Source organism: Scyliorhinus canicula, chromosome 11 (genome assembly GCF_902713615.1).
Source record: "Scyliorhinus canicula chromosome 11, sScyCan1.1, whole genome shotgun sequence".
Taxonomy (NCBI): domain Eukaryota; kingdom Metazoa; phylum Chordata; class Chondrichthyes; order Carcharhiniformes; family Scyliorhinidae; genus Scyliorhinus; species Scyliorhinus canicula.
In genome coordinates this window covers 142,702,011-142,729,601 of record NC_052156.1, presented here as the reverse complement: position 1 = coordinate 142,729,601, position 27,591 = coordinate 142,702,011, and the positions used below count along the sequence as shown (strand labels likewise).

At 47.5% G+C, this 27,591-nt stretch overlaps 1 protein-coding gene across 9 annotated transcripts in view; it reads left to right on the top strand.

Annotated features, from left to right (window-relative positions):
- orc5 (origin recognition complex, subunit 5) overlaps positions 1-18,645 on the top strand; it is a 132,781-nt gene extending 114,136 nt beyond the window's left edge. For 4 of the 9 annotated variants that reach the window (XR_005462317.1, XR_005462315.1, XM_038811592.1 and 1 more), the window contains 2 exons: positions 4,144-4,256; positions 18,006-18,645. Coding sequence is in view for 3 of the 9 variants with exons in the window: in XM_038811592.1 (XP_038667520.1) it covers positions 4,144-4,256; positions 18,006-18,051 (159 nt within the window). In the remaining 6 variants the exon portion in view is untranslated. Of the gene's footprint in view, positions 1-1,473; positions 1,564-4,143; positions 4,257-18,005 lie in introns of those variants that run through there. The other 5 variants (XR_005462318.1, XR_005462316.1, XR_005462314.1 and 2 more) reach the window with 3 other exon arrangements.
- Positions 18,646-27,591: the final 8,946 nt, after the last annotated feature.

Genomic DNA, 27,591 nt, shown 5'->3' with positions numbered 1-27,591 from the left:
GGTGGGTAGACCTTCGTGGTCTTGATCATGCATGGTGTTCGCTATGGAGTGTTTGCTTCCATTTTGGAGTCTGTCAACGAGCTGTCTGTGGAGGCTTGCGTCACTCTCTGTGGAGTCTTCAGTGTTCTCTCTGTGGAGTCGATCTGTGCTCTCTCAACTGAGTCGGTCAGTACTCTCTGTGTGGCGTCGTTTTCTTCTTGGGTATTTGAAATGAAATGAAAATCGCTTATTGTCACGAGTAGGCTTCAATGAAGTTACTGTGAAAAGCCCCTAGTCGCCACATTCCGGCGCCTGTCCGGGGAGGCTGGTACGGGAATCGAACCGTGCTGCTGGCCTGCTTGGTCTGCTTTAAAAGCCAGCGATTAGCCCTGTGAGCTAAACCAGCCCCTTGACAGGTTGCTGTCATCCAATGTATCGACGATCTGCCATTGCATCATGGTATTGGATTCATCTACATGAGTATAGTCGTGTTGAGCTTTGCAACCGTGTTGCTGATGCTGTGATCAGCATATCCGAATAACTCAGCCATGTCTGAGTAGTATTGTTCAATAAACAAATCATCTTTTTTTCTATCGGATTTGTTATCATTCTCTTCATGTTCAATGAAGAAATCATCTTCTTTGGTTTTCGATTTGTCATTGCGCTCTACACTTTGGGTGGTGCAGAAGTTATTTTCAACTGCAGGTACAAGTTCAGGCAATGTTGTGCCATTTGAGGTTGAATTTGGTGGTTTTGTGCCTTTAAAAGTCTTGTTTGTGATTTTGGGCATTTCCCCTTTAAGTGGGCATGGTCTATGTCCGATGACGTCATGCGCCCGTTACGTAAAGCGTAGGAATCGATTGCGTATGCGCAATTCGATTTTCCTTTACTGTGCACATTTTTATAAACTGCGCATGCGTGAATCGATCGGTGAACGGTGTTCGATGTTCTGCACGCAGAGCGGTCTTCGCGCAAAATGGCCGATTTCAACTGCACATGCGCAGCTACGGTTGCCTGCGCATACGCAGACCCAGATTTGCGCCTTTTGTTCCCCGGGCAGTTAAATTGTGCTCGGATGCCATTTTAACTGCTTTAGACCCTTGGAAAAGAACTTTATCGTCGTTTTTTTCTAGGTAAGCACTTATAGTAACTTTTTTCTTGTGATCTGCACTTGTCAATTGCGATTTCCAGCGCTAAACCTTTCTGTTCTGGTAATGATTGGTTGAGTTTCGCATCACTCATTCCCTGTGCAATTTGTCTCCAAGCATTGAATGTCTTAAAGCAGCATTGTTACTGGTGTTACAGTACCTTTCAAATTTTTTCAGTATTACTTCTAATTTGGTGTTGCCTTCACCTTTCAAGTATTTAAAGCCGTTATATATTTCTCTAGCTTCATGTCCTGCGAGGAGCAGTGCTATTTTCATTTCTTCTGAGGCTGCTTTCAAATCATAAGCTATAATATATATTTCGAACATTTGTTTAAAACTTTTCCAGCTATGACTTAAATTACCGGTTGAGTTCAGCTGCGGTGGAGTTCCAACAAATTCCATTAAATCAGCGAAGTCTTCCCACATCGAATGTCCGGTACGAGTTTTCTTGTAATTTCGTTCTTTCTTTGTCTGCATCTTGTGTAATCTTGTAGTAAACATTCTGAAGTCCCCTGTGTTATTCCTTGTGTCTGAATAAAGCTCGTAGTCTTACAGTTGAAGTAGATGTTTTACTTTGAGGCTGTTCTCTCTCCAGCGTTTATACTGTGTTACATCTGAGCTGCCTGTCTGTGTCCTGCTCACCAGCTGCCGTTCCTGTGAAGAGTCTCTGACTTCCTGTTTGTCTGTAATTATACATCTCCCGTGCTCCCTTTAGTGATTGCTTAATTGTATTGCATTTACATTGACCACTTGTGTATATATACACAGATATGCAGATCACTACAGACTAGATTTCGGTCTTTGTTAATCGGCTCAATGCAGATTACAAAAATAAAAATTATGGCAGAAATATTGCATTTATCATAGCAAATGGATAGAAATAAATACATCTCAATTTCTTCAAACTCTAAACTGAGTTTGTGCCGAATTTCTGTACATTTGGTTTTTGGGGATGTGGTAAGGGAGGTCAGTTTAATTTTCTGGACAATTGTGCGCGTACACAAGGGGAGGCAATTATATCAACTGTTCCGGATACGCTGGTCACCAGCAGGATTAATCAGCAATCAGGACTCACCAGTAACCGGCTGAACCGACCCAAAAATGGTACAGAACCCAGTCCTATTTACAGAATCAACATTTGGTTCCACAAGTATCTCCAAAGTGTAGAGTTAGTTGGAGCTTTTGAGGGATTAGATCCAAGCATCCTTGTTCCAAAACAGTCTGGCTTGATTCTGCATCTAATCTAAACAGACCACATTAACTGTGTCCCATTTGCTCATGTGATGCTGCTGATTCAAGGGTCTGCTGACTGTAATATCCTAACTCCACCTCCTGACACGCATGCTTGTGACTTTGACGTATCATCTCTATTGGGAGTTGGGCCGTTCCCCTGTGACCTATGTTCACCTGCATGATCTTCTGGGGTATCATAGAACCTTTCTCCACCATCATCCGTTGTAGAGTCTGGGCCATGCTCTTCAGTTGTGTTATGTGAGCTGCCTCCAGCGTAAAGTGACGGATAAGTTTAGCCCTTTCATTAACACTTGCTCGAGCTTTTGATTCTTTGCTTAGCCCCATTGGCTAATTCTACCTGATGCTGCAGAACGTTGTCAGATCATTGACAATATGCTGCATGGTCCAGAGGCCCATCTGTCCCTTGCTTTAGCGATGCCAGGAAACTGTCTTCCCCTGGTACTTGCTGAATTGAGCCTCCATCACTACCGTCATCTTTTGAATTCAGAATGTAAAAGAACAGTAATTGCTTCAAGACATTAACCTGTGCTTGTGATCAGGAGAGTGATGAGACTGAAGACCGACCCTGGCTTGAACAGTGCAGCTCAGGCCATTTTCAATAAATATGGCAGTAATGGCGGCTGGCCGCTTCTCCCGTGATCGGGACCACTGTGGGAAAGCTGCGACCGATACGCTCTGTGACCCACCCATGGGTTGCAACCTGCACTTTGAAAAACCCTGAGTGGCGCATTGTTGCCAATGAAGTACTTTATGATCATTTGTTTGTTGCGAGGTGGTGACAATGTAAGTTCTTCTAAAAGGTTTTGCATTGAGCAAAACCTTATATTTGAATTCCTATTTGAAAGGTAATTATAAAAACAACTTTTAGTCTGTTCAAAGCTGATTAATTAACATAGCAAAGATTTGCAAAAAAACTGCAGAGAATCAAAGGAGCAGGAAACGGGATTAACCAGGACAGTGTTTTTCAAACTTCTTTTCCCGGCATCCACTTTTACCAACTGGCCAACCTTCATAGCTCACGCCGGCCAACCTTCGCGACCCATGCATGCTTTGTTCCCAATTTCAGTTTCTTCTTTGGCTGTTCACCAAAGGCCTTGGAGCTCTGCATACAGCTCACAACAGCACTGCTTTTTCCTGCCGTGGACTCTCCTGCTAAGCTCTCTCCAGCAGATTCAGTTGTGAGATCCTGGCCTGTTTGTGTCTCTGGCACTCCCTTCTTACAAAATGGCCCATCTTTAGTTCTTCAACTACAAAATGGAGGAACTTCCCCTCTGTGATTGTGTGCCCAAAACAAACCAGAGAGTGACCTGCACTCTGCTGACACTTCTGGTGGGAAGACTCCATCATTTGTATTTAATTGTGTTCCTGTACAGTAATTGCAATGCAGAGACTTGGCATTGTCTTTTCAGAGATGGTAAAGTGTGTGTGTATTCTGCATAACAGGTTTACGGAGTGGGGACTGATGTGCTTTGAGACCATGTGACAATGGCCTTCCTCATTTCTTGAGTGGGTGATCCTGTATATTGTTTGTGTGTCTTCCATTTCTTAATTGCAACTGCTATCATGCAAGGCTGTGATTGTCTGCGTATATTTCAGCACCCTCGTTGCTGCTCCTGACTGGCACTGTTTAAGATAAATCAAAACTTTGCACATACGATCAAAGCTCTTGTGAGTTTCCTTTTGTTTATCAATCGAACTAATATTTATGGAACAATATGGAATGCAATCATGATATTATCCTTATTTTTATTTACCTCTTCAGATCACTTCCCTGGTGGCACTTCAACTATTAACCCATGTTGGCCATGATGATCAATTGGATGGGCCAAAGTATAAATGCACAGCAAATCTGGATTTCATCAGAGCAATTGCCAGGTATACAACAATGTTTTCTGCTGGATTGTAAATATTTGAACTGAGGTGTATGAGTGAAATTATCAAGTTATCCTTTTGGACTATAGGGGCACTAGGTCTGTGAAGAGAAACTACCTGAGGCCAAAAGAAATGGCAAAGTGCATTGGATAGTGGATGTTTCGCAGCGCTGCAGCTACAGAGAAACACCCTGCTAAATTCACCTGACAAATCTGCTGAATCGCGCCCAATATTTCTGAAAATGGTTTAACTGAAATCAGACACATGATTTTGAGTGTTCGGTCCTTGAGCTGGACAACCCTGGGCCGTAAGACGTAGGAGCAGAAGTAGGCCATTCATCCCATCGAACCTGATCGGCATTCAATAAGATCACGGCTGATCTGAAATAAAAAGAAAAGTACAGCACAGGAACAGGCCCTTCGACCCTCCAAGCCTGTATCTACCATGCTACCCGTCTAACCTAAAGCCTTCTACACGTCCGGGGTCCGTATCCCTCTATTCCCATCCTATGCATGTATTTGTCAAGACGCCCTTAAACGTCACTATCGTACCTGCTTCCACCACCACCTCTGGCAGCGAGTTCCAGACACCTTCTACCCTCTGTGTAAGAAAAAAAAAACTTCCCTCGTACATCCCCTCTAAACTTTGCCCCTCGCACCTTAAACCTATGTCCCCTAGTAATTAACTCTTCCACCCTGGGAAAAAGCTTCTGACTATCCACTCTGTCCATGTCCCTCATAATTTTGTAGACCTCTATCAGGTCTCCCCTCAACCTCCATCATTCCAGTGAGAACAAACTGAGTTTATCCAACCTTTTCACATAGCTAATGCCCTCAATACCAGGCAACACCCTGGTACGGGGCTGTTTAGCACAGTGGGCTAAAGAGCTGGGTTGTCATGCTGAACAAGACCAGCAGCACGGTTCAATTCCCGTACTGGCCTCCCCAAACAGGTGCCGGAATGTGGCGACTAGGGGCTTTTCACAGTAACTTCATTGAAGCCTACTTGTGACAATAAGCGATTATTATTATTATTCTAAACCTCTTCTGTATCCGCTCCAAAGCCTAAACATCCTTCTGGTAGTGTGGCGACCAGAATTGAACACTCTATTCCAAGTATGGTCTAAGTAAGGTTCTTTACGGCTGCCAATTTGTATGCTCAGTGCCCCGGCTGATGAAGGCAAGCATGCCATATGCCTTCTTGACTACCTTCTCCACCTGCATTGCCTCTTTCAGTGACCTGTGGACCTGTACATCCAAATTCCTCTGCCTGTCGATACTCTTTAAGGTTCTGCAATTAACTGTATACTTCCCACCTATCCAAAATGCATTACCTCACATTTGATTGGATTAAACTCCCATCTGCCGTCTCTCCTCCAAGTCTCCAACGAATCTATATCCTGCTGTATCCTCTGACAATAGCTATCCGCAATTCCACCAACCTTCGTGTCGTCCGCAAACTTACTAATCAGACTAGTTACATTTTCCTCCAAATCAGTTATATATACTACAAACAGTAACGGTCCCAGCACTGATCCCTGCGGAACATTTCTGATCACAGCCCTCCATTCAGAAAAGCACCCCTCCACTGCTACCCTCTCCTCTGTCTTCTATGACAGAGCCAGTGCTGTATCCATCTTGCCAGCTCACCTCTGATCCTCTGTGACATGAGGTGAACGGGCAAGATGAATACAGAACTTGTAATCATCAAATCAATTTCTCTGCCTTATCCCCATCACCCTTGATTCCCTTACTGATTAGAAATCTGTCTTGATGGCCCAGCCTCTGCAGCTTTCTGCGGTAAAGAATTCTACAGATTCACTACTCTGAGAGAAAAAATTCCTCCTCACCTCTGTGGGTGACCCCTTACTCTGAGGTTATGCCTCTGGTCCTAGAGCCTCCACAAGGGCAGCACTGTAGCATGGTGGTTAGCATAAATGCTTCACAGCTCCAGGGTCCCAGGTTCGGTTCCCGGCTGGGTCACTGTCTGTGCGGAGTCTGCACGTCCTCCCCGTGTGTGCGTGGGTTTCCTCCGGGTGCTCCGGTTTCCTCCCACAGTCCAAAGATGTGCGGGTTAGGTGGATTGGCCATGCTAAATTGCCCGTAGTGTCCTAAAAAGTAAGGTTGGGGGGGGGGGGGGGGGGGGGGGGGGGGGGGGGGTTGTTGGGTTACGGGTATAGGGTGGATACGTGGGTTTGAGTAGGGTGATCATTGCTCGGCACAACATCGAGGGCCGAAGGGCCTGTTCTGTGCTGTACTGTTCTATGTTCTAAGGGGAAACAACCGCTCAGCATGTACTCTGTCAATCCCTAAGAATCCTATGTGTCTCAGTATGGTCATAATATTATAGAATTTACCATGCAGAAGATGGCCATTCGGCCCATTGAGTGCAGCGGCTCTTCGAAAGAGCACCCTACTTAAGCCCACACCTCTACCCTATCCCCATAACCCAGTAAACCCACCTAACCTTTTTGCCACAAAAGGGCAATTTACCAATGCCAATCTATCTAACCTGCACATCTCTGGACTGTGGGAGGAAACCAGAGCCCCTAGAGGAAACCCACGTAGACACGGGGAGGAAGTGCAAACTCCACGCAGACAGTCACCCGAGGCCGGAATTGAACCCGGTTCCCTGGAGCTGTGAGGCAGCAGTGCTAACCACCATGCTGCCCTCTCATTCTTCTCATCCCCAAAGAGTACAGGTCCAACCTACTCGATCTTTCCTCATTAAAAAAAAATCCTTCCATAGCTGGAATCAATCTAGTGAATCTTCTTTGGACTGCCTCCAATCCCAGTATATTTTTCCCCAGATAAAGGGACCAAAACTGGTCACAATATTCCAGGTGTGGTCTAACTAGTGCTTTGTATAGTTTTAGCAAGACGTCCCCATTTTTGTTCTCTATTCTCTTTGTAATAAAGGACAACATTCTATTTTCCTTCCCTATTAATCTTTATGCCACAAGTAGGCTTACATTAACACTGCAATGAAATTACTGTGAAAGTCCCCTCGTCACCACACTCCAGCGCTTGTTTGGTACACTAAGGGAGAATTCAGAATATCCAATTCACCTAACAAGCACGTCTTTCAGGACTTGTGGGAGGAAACTGGAGCACACAGAGAAAACCCACACAGATGCGGGGAGAATGTGCAGACTCCGCATAGTGACCAAGCCTGGAATCGAACCCCAGTCGCTGTGAAGCAGCTGTGCTAACCCCTGTGCTACCTTGCCGTACATTACCTGCTGAGCTTTTTTTGATTTATGCGTGAGGACCCCTAAATTTATCTCTGCTGCAATTTTCTGCAGTCTTCATTTATTCTTCCTACAAGCGCATAATTTCACATTTTCCTATACTACATTCCATCTTCCAAGTTTTTTTTCATCCATCTAACCTGCCTATATCCCTCTGTAGACTCTTTGTGTCATCCTCACCACTTGCCTTCCCACTTATTTTTGTGTTATCTGCAAACTTGACAATTGTGCATTCACTTCCCTCGTCCAAGTCATTAATATATATTGTAAATAATCATGAACTTTCTCTGGACTACCTCCAATCCCAGTATTGATCCCTGTGGCACTTCAATAGTTACAGGTTGCCATTCTGAAAATGCCCAGAATATCCCACTGTCTGTTATCTTTTAGTTGCTAATCCTCTATCCATGCTAATGTACTGTCCCAAACACCATGGTCTCTTATCTTTTAAGTAGCCTTTTGTGTGGTACCTTATCCAACTCTTTTTGGAAATCCAAGTATATTACATCTACTAGGTCCCTTTAATCTATCCTACTCGTTACCAACTCAAAGAATTCTAATAAATTTGTCAGGCCTGATTTTCCCCTCCATGTAGCCAGGCTGATTCTGCTTGATTATATTGGTCGGAATTTTCCAGCTGTCCACCCCAGTGAGATCTTCAGGCCCCGCTGATGACGCAACCCCCGCCACAGGTTTCCTGACAGCGAGGGGTACATTAACGGGAAACCCCGTTGACAATGGCAGGAGCAGAACATCCCACTGCCGGCCAATGGTGGGTCACCTCGGTGGGTTGCATGAAAAACCACACCCATTATCTATTTCTAAAAGTTCTGCTACTGTATTCCCTATAATGGACTCTTTAACATTTCCCCAATGACAGATGTTAAGCTAACTGGCCTATAGTTACCTGTTTTTGTCTTCCTCCCTTTCTGAATAAGGGTGTTACATGAGCAGTTTGCCAATCCTCTGTGATTTTTCCAGAAGTTAAGGAAGAATTTCAGTGTTCGAACAGGAAAAGCAGCTTGTATTTTGCAGTTAAGTAGCAGTTAGACTATTGGCGCTCATTGCTATTGAAGACGAAATCAGACAGAAAACATTCCACGACTGTTGACCAGCTAACCAGAAGTTGCTGTTCAAGTTGCTGGGCTTCTCCAGAAACTGTCCTACAGCAGTATCTTGCTGAACGATTCTGCATTGAAGCATCCGGAATGGTGGGATGTCATTGGATGCAGGTGGTAGGTAAATACTAAATATGTAGATAATGTGCACTTCAGTGTACATAAATGTTCAATGGCATGAGAAGTTTTAATTCCTACAAAGCAATTATGACAACTCTTCCTTTCAGAGTTTAATTATTGTTAGAGAATTTAGAAAGTAACAGTTGATGTTTTTTTTAATACTCCTCTTTTATCTCTTTAATACCATTGTTCTTTTACCTGTTTTGTTTTCCGTACAAGAACATAGAACATACAATGCAGAAGGAGGCCACTCGGCCCATCGAGTCTGCACCGATCCACTTAAGCCCTCACTTCCATTCTATCCCCGTAACCCAATAACCCCTTCTAACCTTTTTTGGCCACTGAGGGCAATTTATCGTGGCCAGTCCACCTACCTGCATGTCTTTGGGATGTGGGAGGAAACCGGAGCACCCGGAGGAAACCCACGCAGACACTGGGAGAACGTGCAGACTCCGCACAGACAGTGACCCAGCGGGGAATTGAACCTGGGACCCTGGCGCTGTAAAGTCACAGTGCTCATTACTTGTGCTACAATGCTGCATGATTTGATATCAAATTAAATATTCTAATTTATACTTCCTATTTGGAATCTGGCTGCTAAATAACACTTTTCTTTTGATCTGAATGGGTAAGGAGATAGCTGCTTGCTCTGTTCTCACAGGTCATAAACCTCCTGTAGAGGATGCTGTGCTGAAACGACTCTCATCACAAATTCCAGTGAAAATACCATGCAAAGTCTGTGGGAACGTGTAATGTACGCCAGGTGGCATTATTTCTCCATTGACCGTGAAATCTGGCCCGTTGATGTTAGGTATGCCAACTTGTGTGAAAGATTTCAGTGCTAAGTAGGAAGCTGGTTGGCTGATACCAGGTACAGATCATGCCTCAAGAGAACTTCTTTTTTTTTAAAATAATTTTTATTGAAATTTTTCGATACAAACATTTACCCCTACTACATTTTAAATTATAACACAACAAATCCCCCTGGAAAATCCTCCCCACGCCCTCCCCCGCGCGCACCCCCCCACCCTCTCTCCCCCCCCCCCCCCCCCCCCCCCCCCCCGCGCTACCAGTCTAGCAACCAAACCGTTTTTCCCTTTCTGCCGATGGCCTCGGGCAGCCATTGCCCGCGACCCCCCCGCTGACGTGCTCCCTTCGTTGCTATCCCCCCCCCCCCCCCCTCCCTTCTCCCCCCCCCCCCCCTTTCTCCCCGGGTTGCTGCTGTTTCGGCCTCCAGTTCCTATCTCTGATCCAGAAAGTCAAGGAAGGGCTGCCACCGCCGGAAGAACCCCTGTACCGACCCTCTCAGGGCGAATTTGATTCTTTCCAATTGGATGAAGCTTGCCATGTCGTTTAACCAGGTGTTAACACTTGGTGGCCTTGTGTCCCTCCACTGAATCAAGATCCTTCTCCGAGCTACCAAGGACGCAAAGGCCAATATTCCGGCCTCCCTTGCCTCCTGTACTCCTGGCTCCACCCCAACCCCAAAAATCGCTAGCCCCCACCCTGGTTTGACCCTGGTTCCCACCACTCTCGATACCGTCCCCGCCACCCCCTCCCAGAACTCCTCCAGTGCCGGACACATCCAGAACATATGTGCATGGTTCGCAGGGCTTCCCGAACACCTGACACACCTGTCCTCACCCCCGAAGAACCGACTCATCCTAGTCCCCGTCATATGGGCTCTGTGCAGCACCTTAAATTGGATGAGGCCCAACCTTGCGCACGACGACGACGAATTGACCCTCTCTAGGGCATCCGCCCATGTCCCATCCTCTATCTGCTCTCCCAGCTCCGCTTCCCACTTGTCTTTCAGCTCCTCTATCGGTACCTCCTCCACCTCCTGCATTATTCTGTAGATGTCCGAGACCTTCCCTTCTCCGACCCAGGCCCCTGACAGCACCCTATCACTCGCCCCTCTATCGGGAAGCAAGGGAAATCCTTCCACCTGTCGTCTGGCAAATGCCTTCACCTGCAGGTATCTAAACGTGTTCCCCGGGGGGAGCTCAAATTTCTCCTCCAGCTCCCCCAGGCTCGCAAACCTCCCCTCTATGAACATGTCCCTCAGTTGCCTGATGCCCGCCCTGTGCCAGCTCTGGAATCCCCCGCCAGTGTTCCCCGGGACAAATCTGTGGTTCCCTCTCAGTGGCGCCGCCATCAGACCCCCCACTTCCCCCCTGTGTCGCCTCCACTGCCCCCAGATTTTAAGGGTGGCCGCCACTACCGGACTCGTGGTATACCTTGTGGGGGGGAGCGGCCATGGTGCCGTTACTAGCGCCCCCAGGCTTGTATTGCCGCAGGACGCCCTCTCCATACGTTTCCAAGCTGCCCCCTCCCCCTCCATCACCCACTTGCGCACCATCGATGCGTTCGCCGCCCAGTAGTATCCGGAAAGATTGGGTAGCGCTAATCCTCCACTGTCCCTACTCCGTTCCAAGAAAATCCTTCTCACTCTAGGGGTGCCATGTGCCCACACATAGCCCATAATGCTGCTAGTTACCTTCTTGAAGAAGGCCCTGGGGAGAAAGATGGGCAAGCACTGGAACAGAAACAAGAACCTCGGGAGGACCGTCATTTTGACTGACTGCACCCTCCCTGCTAGCGACAGCGGTACCATGTCCCACCTCTTGAACTCCTCCTCCATCTGCTCCACCAGCCTTGAAAAGTTCAGCTTGTGGAGGGTCCCCCAGTTCCTTGCCACCTGCACCCCCAAGTACCTGAAGCTCTTTACTGCTCTCTTAAAGGGGAGCCGCCCAATTCCCTCCCCCTGATCTCCTGGGTGTATCACAAAGACCTCACTTTTACCCACATTTAATTTATATCCCGAAAAGTCCCCAAACTCCGCTAGTATTTCCATTACCTCCGGCATTCCCCCTTCCGGGTCCGCCACATATAACAACAAATCATCCGCATAGAGTGATACCCGATGTTCCTCCCCTCCCCTTGTCAGTCCTCTCCACCCCCCTGAACCCCTCAGTGCCATCGCCAACGGTTCGATCGCTAATGCAAATAGTAAGGGGGATAGGGGGCATCCCTGCCTGGTACCTCGATGGAGCCCAAAGTACTCTGACCTCCTCCCGTTTGTAACCACACTCGCCATCGGGGCCGAATACAACAGCTTCACCCACTTGATAAATCCCTCCCCAAACCCAAACCGTTCCAGCGTCTCCCACAGGTATTCCCACTCCACCCTATCGAATGCCTTCTCCGCATCCAGTGCTACCACTATCTCAGCCTCCCCCTCCACTGCTGGCATCATAATCACATTCAACAGTCTCCGGACATTTGTGTTAAGTTGTCGTCCCTTTACGAACCCCGTCTGGTCCTCATGGATTACCCCTGGCACACAATCCTCTATTCTGGTTGCCAGGACCTTTGCCAACAGTTTGGCATCTACATTCAAGAGGGAGATGGGCCTGTAGGACCCGCACTGTACAGGGTCTTTGTCCCGCTTCAGGATCAAGGAGATCAGGGCCTGTGACATTGTCGGGGGCAGAACCCCCCCCTCTCGCGCCTCATTGAAGGCTCGCACCAGCACTGGACCCACCAAGTCCACATACTTCTTATAAAATTCCACCGGGAACCCATCCGGCCCCGGCGCCTTCCCCGCCTGCATCTGGCCTATCCCTTTAACTAGCTCCTGCAGCTCTATCGGCGCCCCCAGCCCCTCCACCCGTTCCTCCTGGACCTTTGGGAACCTCAATCTATCGAGGAAGTTCTCCATTCCCCCCCTCCTCCTGGGCGGCTCAGACCGGTACAATTCCCTGTAGAAATCCCTGAAGACCCCGTTCACCTCTTGCCCCTTCTGCACTACGTTCCCTCCCTTCTCTCTCACTCCCCCAATCTCTCTGGCTGCATCTCGCTTGCGCAGCTGGTGTGCTAGCATCCTGCTCGCCTTTTCCCCGTACTCATAGACCGCGCCCTGTGCCCTTCTCCATTGCGTCTCCGCCTTCCTAGTGGTCAGTAGGTCAAACTGGGCCTGTAAACTGCGCCGCTCCCTCAACAGCCCCTCCTCTGGTGTCTCCGCATATCTCCTGTCCACTTCTATAAGTTCCCCCACCAGTCTCTCCCTCTCCTGCCTCTCCTTCCTTTCTCTGTGTGCCCTTATGGAGATCAGCTCTCCTCTGATCACTGCTTTCAGGGCCTCCCAGACTACCCCCACCTTCACCTCGCCCGTGTCGTTCGTGCCCAGATATCTCTCAATGCCCTTCCGGACCCTTCCGCACACCTCATCGTCCGCCAGCAGCCCCACATCCAGGCGCCACAACGGGCGCTGGTCCCGTGCTTCCCCCAGTTCTACCTCTACCCAGTGTGGTGCATGGTCCGAAATCGCAATGGCCGAGTACTCCGTGTCCTGCACTCTCGAAATCAGCCCCCTGCTCAGTACAAAAAAGTCTATTCTGGAGTACACCCTGTGGACGTGGGAGAAAAAAGAATACTCCCTCGCCCTTGGCCTGCCAAATCTCCAAGGGTCTACCCCCCCCATCTGCTCCATGAACCCCCTTAGCACCTCTGCCGCTGCCGGCCTCCTATTCGTCCTGGAACTCGATCTGTCCAGCCCAGGGTCGAGCACTGTATTGAAGTTCCCCCCCATGATCAGGCCCCCTGCCTCCAGACCCGGAATGAGGCCCAACAGGCGCCTCATAAAACCCGCGTCATCCCAATTCGGGGCATACACATTCACCAGCACCACATTCTCTCCCTGCAGCCTACCCTTCACCATCACGTACCTACCCTCCTTATCTGCTACCACCTGCGCCGCCACGAACGACACCCTCTTTCCCACCAAAATCGCCACCCCCCGGTTCTTTACGTCCAAGCCTGAGTGGAACACCTGTCCCACCCACCCCCTTCTCAGGCGTACCTGGTCTACTACTCTCAAGTGAGTCTCCTGCAACATTGCCACATCCGCCTGCAGTCCCTTTAGGTGTGAAAAAACCCTTGATCTCTTGACCGGCCCATTCAGCCCCCTCACGTTCCAAGTAATCAACCGGGTCGCGGAGCGACCCGTCCCTTTCCCCTGTCTATTAGCCATGTCCTGTCCCCTGTTCGCCCCGGGCCGACCCTCCCCTTCTGACCCGTTCCCCATGGCGATGGCCCCCCCCCCCTCTCTCCTCCCGTTCTTCCCTTCCCGTCCTCGGCCTTTCCAGCAGCAACCCGGTATCCCCCCCTAACCCCCCTTCCCCCCACCCCCCCCCCTGGCTAGGACCCCTCCTAGCCGCGGTGTATCCACCATCGTACTCCCGAGAGTCAGCTGGTTTTCGCTGACCCGGCTGCCCCTGCCACACTCCGACTCCTCCCGATGTGGGGGGGGAGGGGCCTCCCCCCCCCCCCTTGCCATCCCTCTCTGACCCCGCTTCAGCGCGGGAAAAGCCGCCATTGCTGGCCACACCCCACTCTTCTCTCCTCCCCCTTCCTCCGTCCCGCGCGCGGGAAACAGGGGAAAGCCCGCGCTTTCGCCCGGCCACACTCTACCCCGCCATCTTCAATTCCACCCCCGTCCCCATCCAAGCCCCTAAAAAAGCCCCCTTAAAACGAGAGGAAGAAAAAAGAGAAAAAGAAAACACGCATAACCAACTTGCACCCCCTCCGTCCCGCCTCCCCAACTTAACAATATAACAATATAAATAACAAATCTCAAATAAATACATAAATACATAACTATGCCTGCATAACTAAATAACTACCCAATAATAACGTATTTAACCATCACCCTCCATCGAACAGAACAGTAACCATAACCCTTAAAGAACAGATCAAAAAACAGTAAAAAAGCCCCCCCTACAACAACAATAATAATTAAGGGAAGTTGGCAACGGGAAGAGACACACAAAAAGGAACAAAGAAACCCCCCATAACACAAGTTTCAAAGAAACCAAACGATCCATCAACTTTAACCAAGTTCCGACCTGGCCTAAGAAAGACATGGGCCACTTGATCAGTCAAGGGTACTCGGGCGGCCTCGACCGCCGGCGTTCCCAAGTTCTAGTTCAGGTCCAGCTTTTCCTCCCGAACAAAAGTCCATGCCTCCTCTGGGGTCTCAAAGTAATGGTGCTGGTCCTTGTAGGTGACCCACAAGCGCGCTGGCTGCAGCATTCCGAACTTGATCCTCTTTGCGTACAGCACCGCCTTCGTCCGGTTAAACCGGGCCCGCCGCTTTGCCACCTCCGCACTCCAGTCCTGATATATCCGCACCGTCGAATTCTCCCATTTGCTGCTTTTCTCCCTCTTGGCCCACCTCAGCACTTTCTCCCGATCACAGAAACGCTGGAATCGCACCAGCACCGCCCTCGGGGGCTCGTTCGCCCTAGGCCGCCTAGCCATGACCCGATATGCTTCTTCCAGCTCCAGGGGCGATGGACCGGCCCCCTCTCCCATCAGGGAGCTCAGCATCTCCGCTACATATTTCGGGAGATCAGGCCCCTCCAGGCCTTCTGCTAGGCCCAGGATCCTCAAGTTCTTCCGCCTCATTCGAGTGTCCAGCTCCTCAAAGCGGCTCTGCCATTTCAGGTGGAGTGCCTCGTGCACCTCCACCTTTCCCACGAGGACCGTGGCCTCCTCCTCCCTTGCAGTCATCTCCTGCTGCAGCTCTCTTATCGACGCCTCTTGGGTCGCCTGGGCCCCCATCAGCCTTGTGGTCGTCGCGTTCATAGACTCTAAGAGTTCCACTTTCAGCTCCGTAAAACACCGGAGGAGAGCGGCCTGCTGCTCCTCCGCCCATTTTCTCCAATCTTCTAGTGCGCCACCGGCCGCCATTTTGGTCCTCTTCCCCCGCTTTTTTCGGGGAGCTGCTGCCGCTTTTTTTGTCGCCCCACTCCGAGTACCGACCATAAAGTTGGTCTCACTCTCCTCAGGGAGCCTTCCCCCACCGGGATTCGTCTTACAGTACCGTCGGGGCCCTCCAATCGGCCCTTAAACACCTTTGTCGCAGGAGCTGCCAAATGTGCGACTTAGCTGGTCATAGCCGCAACCGGAAGTCAAGAGAACTTCTAAATATTTGCTTGGACTTGTCTTGCAAACAGATGGAATGCAAATTGCATTTGCATAATACCCAATTATGAGCTTAGTTCAAATTTTCTGTAATAATACTGCTAAGTCTCATTAGGTAGTCATGGCATGAAGAGATATGCTAAACTTCTTGTTTTATCGCTTTAAAAAAATGTGATTCTGTCAACCCTTGTAATTGAATTTCAAATTGAACTGTGGAGGAATTCTGGACGTTGAGGTATTAACTCTTGAGGAAATATTTAAGCAAGCAACTTACATTTGAACAGGTCTTTAATTTAGTGATTTAATCAAATGTTACATTTTTCCTCATTCATTCAATCTCTACTTTCCAATGAACCATAACATCACCTCAAGAGGGGAAGCATTTTTAGTACATGGCCTCCCAAGAAATTCAGTATATGGGCCATACCAGTACATTATTTACTATTAATCAAAGACAGATCTATTATCTCACATTAGACAACATTTACTATTATTGTTACAGTTCTATGCTCTGCTTTCAATGTGGCTCAGCACTTCCCCATATGGAAGTGGTGGGGGGGGGGGGGGGGGCAATAAAAAAAACGTGGGACAGAACTGTAGCTGTTAAAATGTTTCATTGTAAAATGGCTTTCTGTGAACGGACTTTCATCAGTTCAGTCAAGATGCTCAGAACGCAACACACTGCCCTCAGCAATTTGAGTATTTTTTTAAACCAAGGTGGACAAGGATGAACATGCCTGATATCTGATTCGTGAGATAATGGTTCTGGATGCGGCAAACTGAATTACCCATCCCAAAATGTTTCAAATCGTGGAGATTTCATGGTGAATTTGGACAACCAGAAGCAAATTCAGCTGGCAGCCTTGCTGAATTCTGAAATATTTGAAACAGATCACATCCTTGTGGTCGCAAACAGACCTTAATAACAGAACATCAGAGTGGCTTGTGTTGGCAGTTGGATGATGCAGTTCATCAAAATGCTGAACCTGCAAAGGAATTTAGCCCAGGGCAACCTATTCTTTGTACAAACTAAGTACTTCTTCAGGCAGGCCTGACAGGGAAATTTAGGCCTCTTGTCCTGGATTCAACCTTGGCACTCCCCAGATTTTTTTTACTTTGATACTCCTTCATCACCAGAACATCAGCTGCACACTTGGCCTGGGTGTCAGGAGGTGGCCAACTTCAATCTGTCTTTCTGTGTTAGGAGGGTTACCAGGGGCATGTGGATCAGGCTCTGGTTAAAATATTTAATTCTAAATGCTTTGTTTTTCTTCATCAAAACCACTAATATATGTGACCAACAAATAATATGCATTCACTGTTAAGACTACAGAAGAAGGTGCCATGGGTGCGTTCCAACAGCCACGCTGCGCTCGAAAAGCAGTTCACAACAGCGCAGCGTGGCCGATAGAAGCCGGGACACCCCGCTGCCGGGATCTACCTAGCTCACAACGCCTTGCGAGATCTAATGTGATCTCGCAAGATGTTGCGATGTAAATCCCGCCCATTGTGATCACTTTTGAGCAAATCTGCATATTAGAGCGAGACAGCTAGTCTCACTCTAATATGCAGTTTCCCTAGGTACCCGAGTCTTTGGGATCTGTCCCCTTCACCTTGGAAACCTCAGGCGAGCAGCATTCAGCATCCCCACAAACGGGGACCAGAGGGAACGGCACTCGTGGGGGTCTCCAGGGTATCGGAGGCCCCCAGATGCATGCCCTGTGGACAGGGTGGTATCCTGGCATTGCTGGTGCATTGGTGGTGCCACCTGGATGCCAGCCTGGTAATGCCAAGCTGGCATTTTATGTGCTGGCGATTGGGCTGGGGGTGCCCTGCGTGGGTGTTGGGGTGTGCGGGAATCTTCCCATAGTACGTTGAGGGGTCGGGGGTCACAACGGGAGCCTTGGAGATCAGGATGCCATTTAAAAATGGTGTCCCAATCTCTCGCTATACTGAGGAGTTCTGGTGAGAGGAGCTCCTTGGTGTAGAAAAAGGGGCAATATGCAGCCGCTCAACCTTATTTAACGCGAGTGGCGTTTGTGTTTTTTGGCACTACGAGCGCCAGGAAACACGCGGCTAAATGCGCTCGGTATGGGATTTTGTTCCCATTTACTTGAATCGTGCCAACGTAACTGGAACAAGTGACAGCTGGTAGGTTTATACCATGCACAAGATGAATTTCTAATGTAGGTAAGATCTAAATTAATTTCAATATTAACTGGTCAAACCCAGTGAGGTGATTAATAACCTATTGTTTCATTCTTTTTCTTCTAGGACTGTGAATTTTGACATAGTGAGATACCTGTATGATTTCTTGTGAGACCAGATGCACAGCCATATGGATACTGCAAGCAATGATCAATGCTTTTGTACCGATCCATCTACTCCGTTGATAAGTGACAGAGGCATTTTGACTGCATTGGATTTGTCCAAGCAGGTGTTAGCACTGTATGGGATCTGATGAAAATATCTTGATTGGTCAGAATGGATCTTTAGAATGAACTATTTACCAGGGACTCTTCAGTATTTTGGAGCTAAGTGTTAATTATTAGCAGCAGGAATTCAGCACAATCTGTTCAACACAATATTGTATTAGTGCAAATGCCACCTGAAATGTATTTACTTGCAATTCTTTTCCTTTGTGAAGTGTCCTTTTCTCAGAATGTGGTGTGGCAGCTATTTATTTGTAATGGGTCTTTCATTTTTTTTTTGTTGAGTTGTCTGCTGTAATATCGCTTCTTTGAGAGATTTTGTGGTTATTCATTCTGGAAAAAAATCTTCTATTTAGCCTGTAAAATACACAAATGTGATGCAATCATTGTTGCTGTTCAATTTATTAAGCCTTTGAAGAGAAATATTTATCCGTGATGTATCTTTTTGCATCTGTTGGAGACAGTAAAACGAATTCATATCTGTGTTTCAGTCATTTAAATACATGTTGAGGATAGAGTAAAGCTATGGGCGCTGACAATTTCCCAGCTGTGCTTATGCTCCAGCACTGGCTGCACACGGCCAAACTTTTCTAGTAAAGCTGCAGCACTAGCATCTACCCAACTGTGTGGGAAAACTGCTCAGGAAATGCTCTCTGCTAATAGCAATAGCCTCACACGATTAGGGTAACCAGGATCTTTCGGCTCCAGACTTCATTATAACCCTAGACCAAACTTGGACAAAAGTGTTGAGCCCCAGAGGTGAGGTAAATAAAAAATGAAAATGGTGGATAAGCTGAGCAGGTCTGGTAGCAGAGAGAAATAGTTAACATTTTGGATCTAAATTATCCTTCTGCACAACTGTAGAAGGATCGACAATCATTGAGATCAAAACATGATCTCTGTTCCTCTCCACAGATGCTGCCAGACTGAGTCTATCCAGCACTTTCAATTTTTATTTCAGATTGCCAGCATACACCGTATGTTGCTTTTATTTGAGGTGACGTGCTGCCCTTGACATCAAAACAGAATTTGCTCAATTTGTGGCATTAAGGAGTCCAAGTGAAGTTGAAATCAATGTGAATCAAATGGCAGACTCTCCACCAGCTGCAGTCATATTTAGTACAAAAGAAAAATGGTTGTGGTGGTTGGAGACCAATCACCTCAGCTCCAGGATACTGTTGTTGGAGTTCAGACAGGGTAGTGACTTAGGCTCAAATATTTTTAATTATTTCTTCAATGAGTTGCCTTTCATCATAAGGTCAGAAGAGGGGATGTGGCAAAAAGGTGTTCAATTCAACTTGCAACTCCTCAGGTACTGGAGCAATCTGTGCCCAAATGCAGCAAGTCTTGAACAACCTTCAACCTTGCACTGATAAGTGGCAAATAACATGAGCGTCTCTGAACTGCATTGCAATAACCATCTTCAAGAAAATCTAATCAACTCCCCTTGTCATTAGCTGGCATTACAATTACTGAGTCCACCTCCATTAACATCCTGAATTACCAATTGATCATAGACTTAATTTAATTAAAAAAATAATAGAAATATATGGACCACTCTTACAAGTACTGTGGCTGCCGGAACAGGTCAGAATCTGGGTATTCTGATTGAGCATAACTCTTAAGAAGAACCATGTAGATTCATTACGCTGTAGAATGGTCACAATACAGAAGGAGGCAATTCAGCCCACCGTGCCTGTGCCGGTTCTCTCCTAGAACAACTCGGCCAGTTCCATTCCTTTGCTCTATCCTGCAACCCTGTAAATTGTTTCTCTCCTGATGCTTATTCCCATTTGAAAGGCGCAATTAAATATGCCTCCACCGCACTTTCAGGCAGTGCGTTCCAGATCCTAACAACATACCGATTAAAAATATCCTGTCACCGTTGATTCTTTTACGAGGAACTCAATCTGCAGGCACAGCAAGCAATTAGGAAGGAAAGTGACTTTGCTTTTGTTGGAAGAGGACTGGAGTACAAGAAAGCCTCTGTTATTGGAGGGGGGGGGTCTCTGGTAGAGGGTGTTGGATCACCCTCGTGAGTTTCTTATGTGGGGGGAGAGAGGATGCCCCTATTTGTCGGGGGGGAGGGGGGATGACTGCTGCCGTACCTCGCTATTGGGCTGCCTGCTCAAAATAGCCAATAACAGAATTCTCAACTGAATCCTTGAGATCCCTGCCATGCATAAATTTGCATGGCTGTGGAAAATGAATCGCTTCTGAGAGCCACTCCTAGTGCCAATGCAAACCAGAAGCAATTCAGCTTCGATGGGAAAATATAATCCCTCAGTCTCTATATCCAAAGAAGCATATACTTCCCTTGGAGGTGGCACAGCAAATGTGCACTAATTGGTTCCTGGGATGAAAGGGTTGTCCTACGATGAGAGGATGAATAAATTGGGCTCACTCTCTGGAGTTTTGAAGAATGAGGCGTTATCTCATTGAAATATACAATATTCTGAAGGTGCTTGATTTTTCTGTCTCGAAAATCTAGAATACGGACATAGCCACAGGATAAGAGGTTTATCATTTAGGGCTGAGATGAGAATAAATTTCCTCACTGAAAGGGTTGTGAATCATAAGAATCTCCTAGCCCAGAGGGTTGTGAATGCTCCATCATTGAATATATTCAAGGCTGCGATTTTCTTTTAATCTCAAAAAATCAAGCGATAGGGGTGCAGGCTGGAAAGTGGCAGAAGATCAACCATGATCGCATTGGTCGGCAAAACAGACTCGGGGCCATGTGCTGTGCTCTACTCTTATTTCTTATACTCTAATGAGTATTCAGGTAGAATGTCCATTAAGAAATCTGTCCTGTCAGGCGGCGATGACGTAGGAAGCCGCACATTTGGGAGCTCTCGATTCAAACTGACTTTTCGGCTCTTTTTAGAGCCCAAAACGGAATTTTTTCGACGTCTCCCGGTGGGAGAAGGTGTGCTGATCGACTTTCTCCGCATTTCATGACTCAAACTCAGAGTGGAAAGGGGGAAAAAGCGGCAGCAGCTCCCCATAAAAAACGGGGGAAGGATTACAAGATGGCGGCCGGCGGAGCTCCAGAGGAGTGGAAGCAGTGGGCCCTGGAGCAACAAGCTGCTCTCCTGCGCTGTTTTGCAGATTTCAAGGCTGAGGTACTGAGCTCTCTGCAGGAAACGAACAAAAGGCTCTCGGAGAATCAGACGACCCAGGGTGCTGCCATCCAGGCGTTGCAAGCGCAGGCCACTGAACGAGAGGAGGAGGCCGTGGTCCTCGTGAGTAAGGTGGAGGGGCACGAGGCACTCCACAAGAAGTGGCAAGACCGCTTTGAGGAGCTTGATCACCGCATGAAGCGGAGAAATCTGAGGATCTTGGGCCTTGTGGAGGGGTCGGATCTGACAACCTACATGGCCACGATGCTGAACTCGCTAGTGGGGGCCGGGTCTTTCCATCTGCCCCTGGAGCTGGAGGAAGCCCACAGGGTACTGGCCAGGAGGCCTAAGGAGAACGAATCCCCGCATGCGGTGCTGGTGAGGTTCCACCGGTTCAGTGATCGGGAGTGTGTGCTGCGCTGGGCCAAGAAGGTGAAGAGCAGCAATTGGGAGAATGGGGTAGTACGGATCTACCAGGATTGGAGTGCGGAGGTGGCTAAGCGGTGGTCCGGGTTTAATCAGACGAAAGAGGTGCTCTACAAGAAGAAGATAAAGTTTGGAATGTTGCAGCCTGTGCGCGCCTGTGGGTAACTTATTTGGACCGGCATTATTATTTTGATTCCCCGGAGGAGGCGTGGGCCTTCGTGCGGACGGAGAAACTGGACTCGAACTAGGGGTTGCGGGGTCGGTTGTAATGCTTTATTGTTGGTTTCTGCTGTTGCTGTGTTCTCTTTTTCTGTACTTTTGTAATTTTGATATGGTTATTTATTGGGGTGTTCTGTTTTTTGTTGGGCAATGTTTGAGTTTTGTATCTTGCGGGGAGGGTTGGGGGGGTTTGTTGTATTCTATATCAGGTTGGGGGTATGGAGTGGGGCTGGTATTTGGGAGCTGAGTCAGAAGGGTGTGGTGGGGCAGTGCGAAAGCGCGGGCTTTCCTCTGGTTTCCCGCGTTGCGGGGCTGGGGGTGGAGACGATGATGGGGGGGGCGGGGCCTTAACTGGTTCTTCCCCGCGCTGGAGCGGTGCCTAGAGGAGGGACAGGATGGGGGATGATCCACTTTGGGAGGGGTCAGGTTTTTGGCAGGAGTTTCCGGGGTCAGCAGAAGTTAGCTGACCCACGGAAGTACAATGGAGGACGGTTTGCGGCTAGGAGGGTTCCTAGCCTGGGGGGGAGGGAGGGGGGGAAAGGGGAATACCGGGTTGCTGCTGGCAGGGTCAGGAAGGAGCTGGTGTGGGCTAGGGGACAGAGGTGAGGTGTTGTCGCTGTGGGGACTGGGTCGGGCGGGAGGTGCTGGCCTGGGGCGGGCAGCCGATGGGCTATGGCTAGTCGAGGGGGGCGGGACGCCCTCTGATCCGGTTGGTCACCTGGAATGCGAGAGGATTGAATGGGCCGGTGAAGCGGTCGAGGGTACTTGCTCATCTGAGGGGGCTAAAGGCAGATGTGGCAATGCTTCAGGAGACCCACCTGAAGGTGGCGGACCAGGTCCGTCTGAGGAAGGGGTGGATGGGGCAGGTTTTCCACTCTGGGTTGGATGTGAAGAACCGGGGAGTGGCGATTCTGGTGGGGAAAAATGTGTTGTTTGAGGCATCTGAGGTGGTGGCGGATAAGGGGGGTAGGTATGTTATGGTTAGGGGCAGGCTACAGGGAGAGAAGGTGGTACTTGCTAGTGTGTATGCCCCAAATTGGGACGATGCGGGCTTTATGAGGCGTATGCTGGGATGGGTCCCGGATCTAGAGGCGGGAGGTCTGATTATGGGGGGGGAACTTCAATACGGTGTTGGATCCTTCACTGGATCGGTCCATTTCAAGGACGGGTAGGAGGCCGGCGGCGGTCAAATACTGAGGGTTTAGGGACCAGATGGGAGGGGTGGATCCATGGAGGTTTGTGAGGCCGAGGGCACAGGAGTACTCTTTCTTCTCCCACGTACATAGGGTTTATTCCCTGATAGACTTCTTTGTGGTGAGTAGGGGACTGATTCCGAGAGTGGAGGAGGCAGAATATTCGGCTATTGCAATCTCCGACCACGCTCCGCATTGGATGGAGTTGGAGATGGGGGAGGTGCGGGACCAGCGCCCGTTGTGGCGGTTGGATGTGGGGTTGTTGGCGGAGGAGGAGGTGTGTAGGAGGGTCCGGGCAAGTATTGAGGGGTACCTCAAGGTGAATGATATGAGGGAGGTTCAGGTGGGGGTGGTCTGGGAAGGCCTGAAGGCAGTGATTCGTGGGGAGCTGATATCCATCCAGGCACACAGGGAGAGGAGTGAGAGGGATAGACTGGTGGGGAAGATGCTGGAGGTAGATAGGAGGTATGTGGAGGCACCAGAGGAGGCACTGTTGGGGGAGAGGCGCAGCCTACAGGCTAAATTTGATTTGCTGATCACTAGAAAGGCGGAGGCACAGTGGAGGAAGGCACAGGGGGCAGTGTACGAACATGGTGAAAAGGCGAGTAGGATGCTGGCTCATCAGCTCCGCAAGCGGGATGCGGCTAAGGAAATTGCTGGAGTGAGAGACAAGAGTGGGAATGTGGTGCGGAAGGGGGTAGAGGTGAATGAGGTCTTCAAGGACTTTTATAGGGAACTGTACCGGTCAGAGCCAACGGTGGAGAGGAGGGGAATGGAGAGGTTTCTCGACGGGCTATCTTTCCCGAAGGTGCAGGAGGGGTTGGGGGTGCAGGTGGAGGGGTTGAGGGCGCCGATTGAGCTAGAGGAGCTAGTTAAGGGGATCGGGCAGATGCAGTCAGGGTAGGCGCTGGGGCCGGATGGGTTCCCGGTGGAATTTTATAAAAAGTTTGTGGACCTAGTGGGCCCCTTGCTGGTGCGGACACTTAATGAAGCGTGGGAAGGGGGGACTTTGCCCCCGATGATGTCGCGGGCGCTGATTTCGTTAATCTTAAAGAGGGACAAGGACCCCCAGCAGTGTGGTTCATACAGGCCCATATCTCTCCTTAATGTGGATGCCAAGGTGCATTGTTATTGTTGGTATTTTATTATGGTTCAATGTTGTTGTTTAAATACAAAATGTTTCAATAAAATTATTTTTAAAAAATAAATCTGTCCTGTCAGGAAAATGTCTCCGTGCTGGTCATAGCATTGGTATTTCAGTTCAGTGGCTGAGGTTTCTTCTGTGTTCTTGGCTTGTGTTTTTGGCTATCACCAGCACATTTGTGTCTTATTGAGTTTGAATGCAACAGAAAAGCTGCTATCAGTATGAAGGAATTTAAGTGACACAGTGATGCTGGAAATCTACGTCATTATTTTCAATAAAATGTCTCATCTGTGAAGAATCATTCGCAAGACGAATCAAACTGTATGCTGATGCTAAGTGAACTTAAGCCTTCAAAAGTTTAATGCTTTACATGGGGAACCACATTTCTTATTGTAAAGCGCAAATAGAGTGCACGTATCTTTTTACGTCTATTTCATTTCTTCCTCTGGTTAAACTTACAGATCAGAGTTGAGGGGGGTGCAAGCTAATGGATGGCTTGGGTTTTCACTATTCCTGTTTATCAACAAAAGACTATTTTACCTTTTAACCTTCATCTTTGTTGCTCCTGTAAAAATAGGCAGACAGTTAAGATAGGCAGTTTAATCAATCTACCATGCCTTTCTTAGAAATTTATAGTCTCTCCATCGCAGTAACTAATTGTTCCTTGGATGTTTCCATCATTTTTACCATCATTACCTGAATCCTACTTGACCATTCCAGGCATTGATCACTCATTTTTTTTGTCAGTGCTATGCAAATCTGTTTGAACAGATACTTGAGAGGAAAAGAAACACTTTTCAGAATGAGTGAACTTTACATACAGATCACCAGATGTTCCCAAAACAGACTCTTGGCCACGTTGTCAAAATGGGCTCTCTGGATCGGTCTTAAGTCTGCATTTCTCCTGTACTTGTTGGCTTATTAGTATGGTATATGCTTCTATACTCCAGCATTGATACACATTTTGATACAATGATGACCCTGTTTCATTGCGTAGCTAGCAATGTCCTGTTAAGTCAGATTCCATTACAAAAACAATTTGAAACCAGGGAAAGGGAAGGTGATAAATGAACTAGCAGGCTCACTCGCATTGAACAATTATTAAAATAGTCGTAGATTACACCTATAACCTTAACGGCTTCATCAGTGCATTCTTGCAATACCTCTCTTACACATTATGAGATGGCTTTCTGATGTCAGTCATGCACTTGCTTTTATTTATGTCCTGTTGGCAGTATCTTAATTTAAAATATTGCTCCAACTTACCATTCTTCTTCAGCTTGTACTTCTGTCATGTGCTTTAAGGATAGTAGTGGTATTCATAGAATCCCTACAGTGCAGAACAAGGCCACTTGACCCATCGAGTCTGCACCGACGCTGTGAAAGAGAACCTTACCTCGGCCCACTCCCCCACCTTATCCCTGCTACCCTACCTAGCCTTTAGAATCTAAAGGGTGTGGCCAATCCACCTAACCTGCACACCTTTGTGACTGGGAGGAAACCGGAGTACCCGGAGGAAACCCATGCAAACACGGGGAGAATGTGCAAACGCCACACAGACAGTCATCCAAGTTCAGGATCAAAATCTGGATCCCTGGCGCTGTGAGTGCTAACCACCGTGCTGCCCCAGTCTGTTTCTTTAGTCTGTCCTTTTCATTCAGCCCTTTTATCTGATGGTAAACTAATAGTCCTTTGTACACCACATTCAGGACTCCAGTGTTTATTTTGCATCTTGGTGACCAAGCTCAGAATAATCAATATGTGACCTGATCAGAGCATTCATTTCTATGTAACTTATACGCTAATGATTTGGAAACATAGCTCAGTAACAATGTTTTTTATTCAGCCTGCTAGTTTTATAGCCTATGAAAATTTAACAAAATGCATGTTGTATGACTGCCTACTGTGCAGATTAAAAAGCCGCTGTGATTGAATTGAGCAACATGTCCTTTGGGACTTCAGCTTGTTCTTATGTGCAACCTGAGATTGAGTTACATGTCTTTGAACTGCTCTCAGTACAGAGTCTGCTAATGCTCAGCACTATGTAGCAAGTGAATATTTACATTAATTAGTAATTTAAAATTGAGCATTGTTAAAAATAAGTACAACATTCCTTTTATTAGTAGTATTTGAATGAATCATTGTTAATGTTTTTGGACATAAATGGGTTACAAATTTTGATTGGGAAATAAATGCTGGCATCAATAATCATGAATTTGAAGCTGTTAGATTGTCATTAAAACCCAACTGGTTCACTAATGTCCTTTAGGGAAGGAAATATGGCATCCTATGTTAATATGGCATCCTTCCCTTGTCTACCTTCTTTATCGCCTCTAAAATGATGCAGTGGTTTTTGTCATGGTTCATTCCAAGCAGTCCCATCACACAGGACTCTTGTTCGCCAGGATACACAATGAGATTGACATCAATTGCTGCTGGAGGATAATCAACTTGATCTGCCCAAAACCTGCTTGTCTTCTTGTGCAGATTTGTCCACGACCAAGTGTTGCACTTGGCACATGTCAAGACCCAAGACTAGCTGAGGGACGCACTAGAGCTTGAAGCAATCGCAGCAAAGGCACAATAGGAAAAGGCCACCATCATTTGAGCCATAGTACACTGAGGAGCTGGAAACTGACCGTGTGTTTGACATGTAATGAATCTTGTAATAAATGTAGTGAGTATTGGAAGAAACTGATTTGGTTTGCACCTTACATAATTAATGGTCATGTAATGTACTTTTATAAATGTTATTAATAAAGTATATTTTGGGGGGAAATATACTAATATTGCTAATATTGAACTCTTAACTGTTCCTAGCAAGTAACTTGGTTGATCTCAAATTTCTGATAGTGTCCTAGGGAAGAGGTAGGTGCTGAAAAATATCCCGACCTTGTTTGAATTGTCGGCTGCCCGTTAGAAAAATTTAATATCAAATATTTGGTTAAAAAAGCAAGTAAGGGATTATCCATATTTGCTCAACATATTTGTTCATTAAAAATGTAATATCTCTTTACTAAATGCAAATGTTAAATATATTCAGTGCATTTAGTATATTCAGATTATTTTTACATGGCAGCATCAATTCTAGATCATAGTCCAGTTTAAAACTTGCATCATTTTCAGCATATGTAGGCACTTTGCCTCAATACCAGATAATAGCCCATTCAAATAATTTAATTAAAGTGAGTTAATCAGTGCTCTTTGGGTATTTAATTATTTTTCAACATGTCAAAAATGCTCAGCAATGGGACTGTCATTTCAAGTCATACAATATAATAGTTAATAAGAAAATGTGTGTTGTCAACACTGCCTCATGAGAGG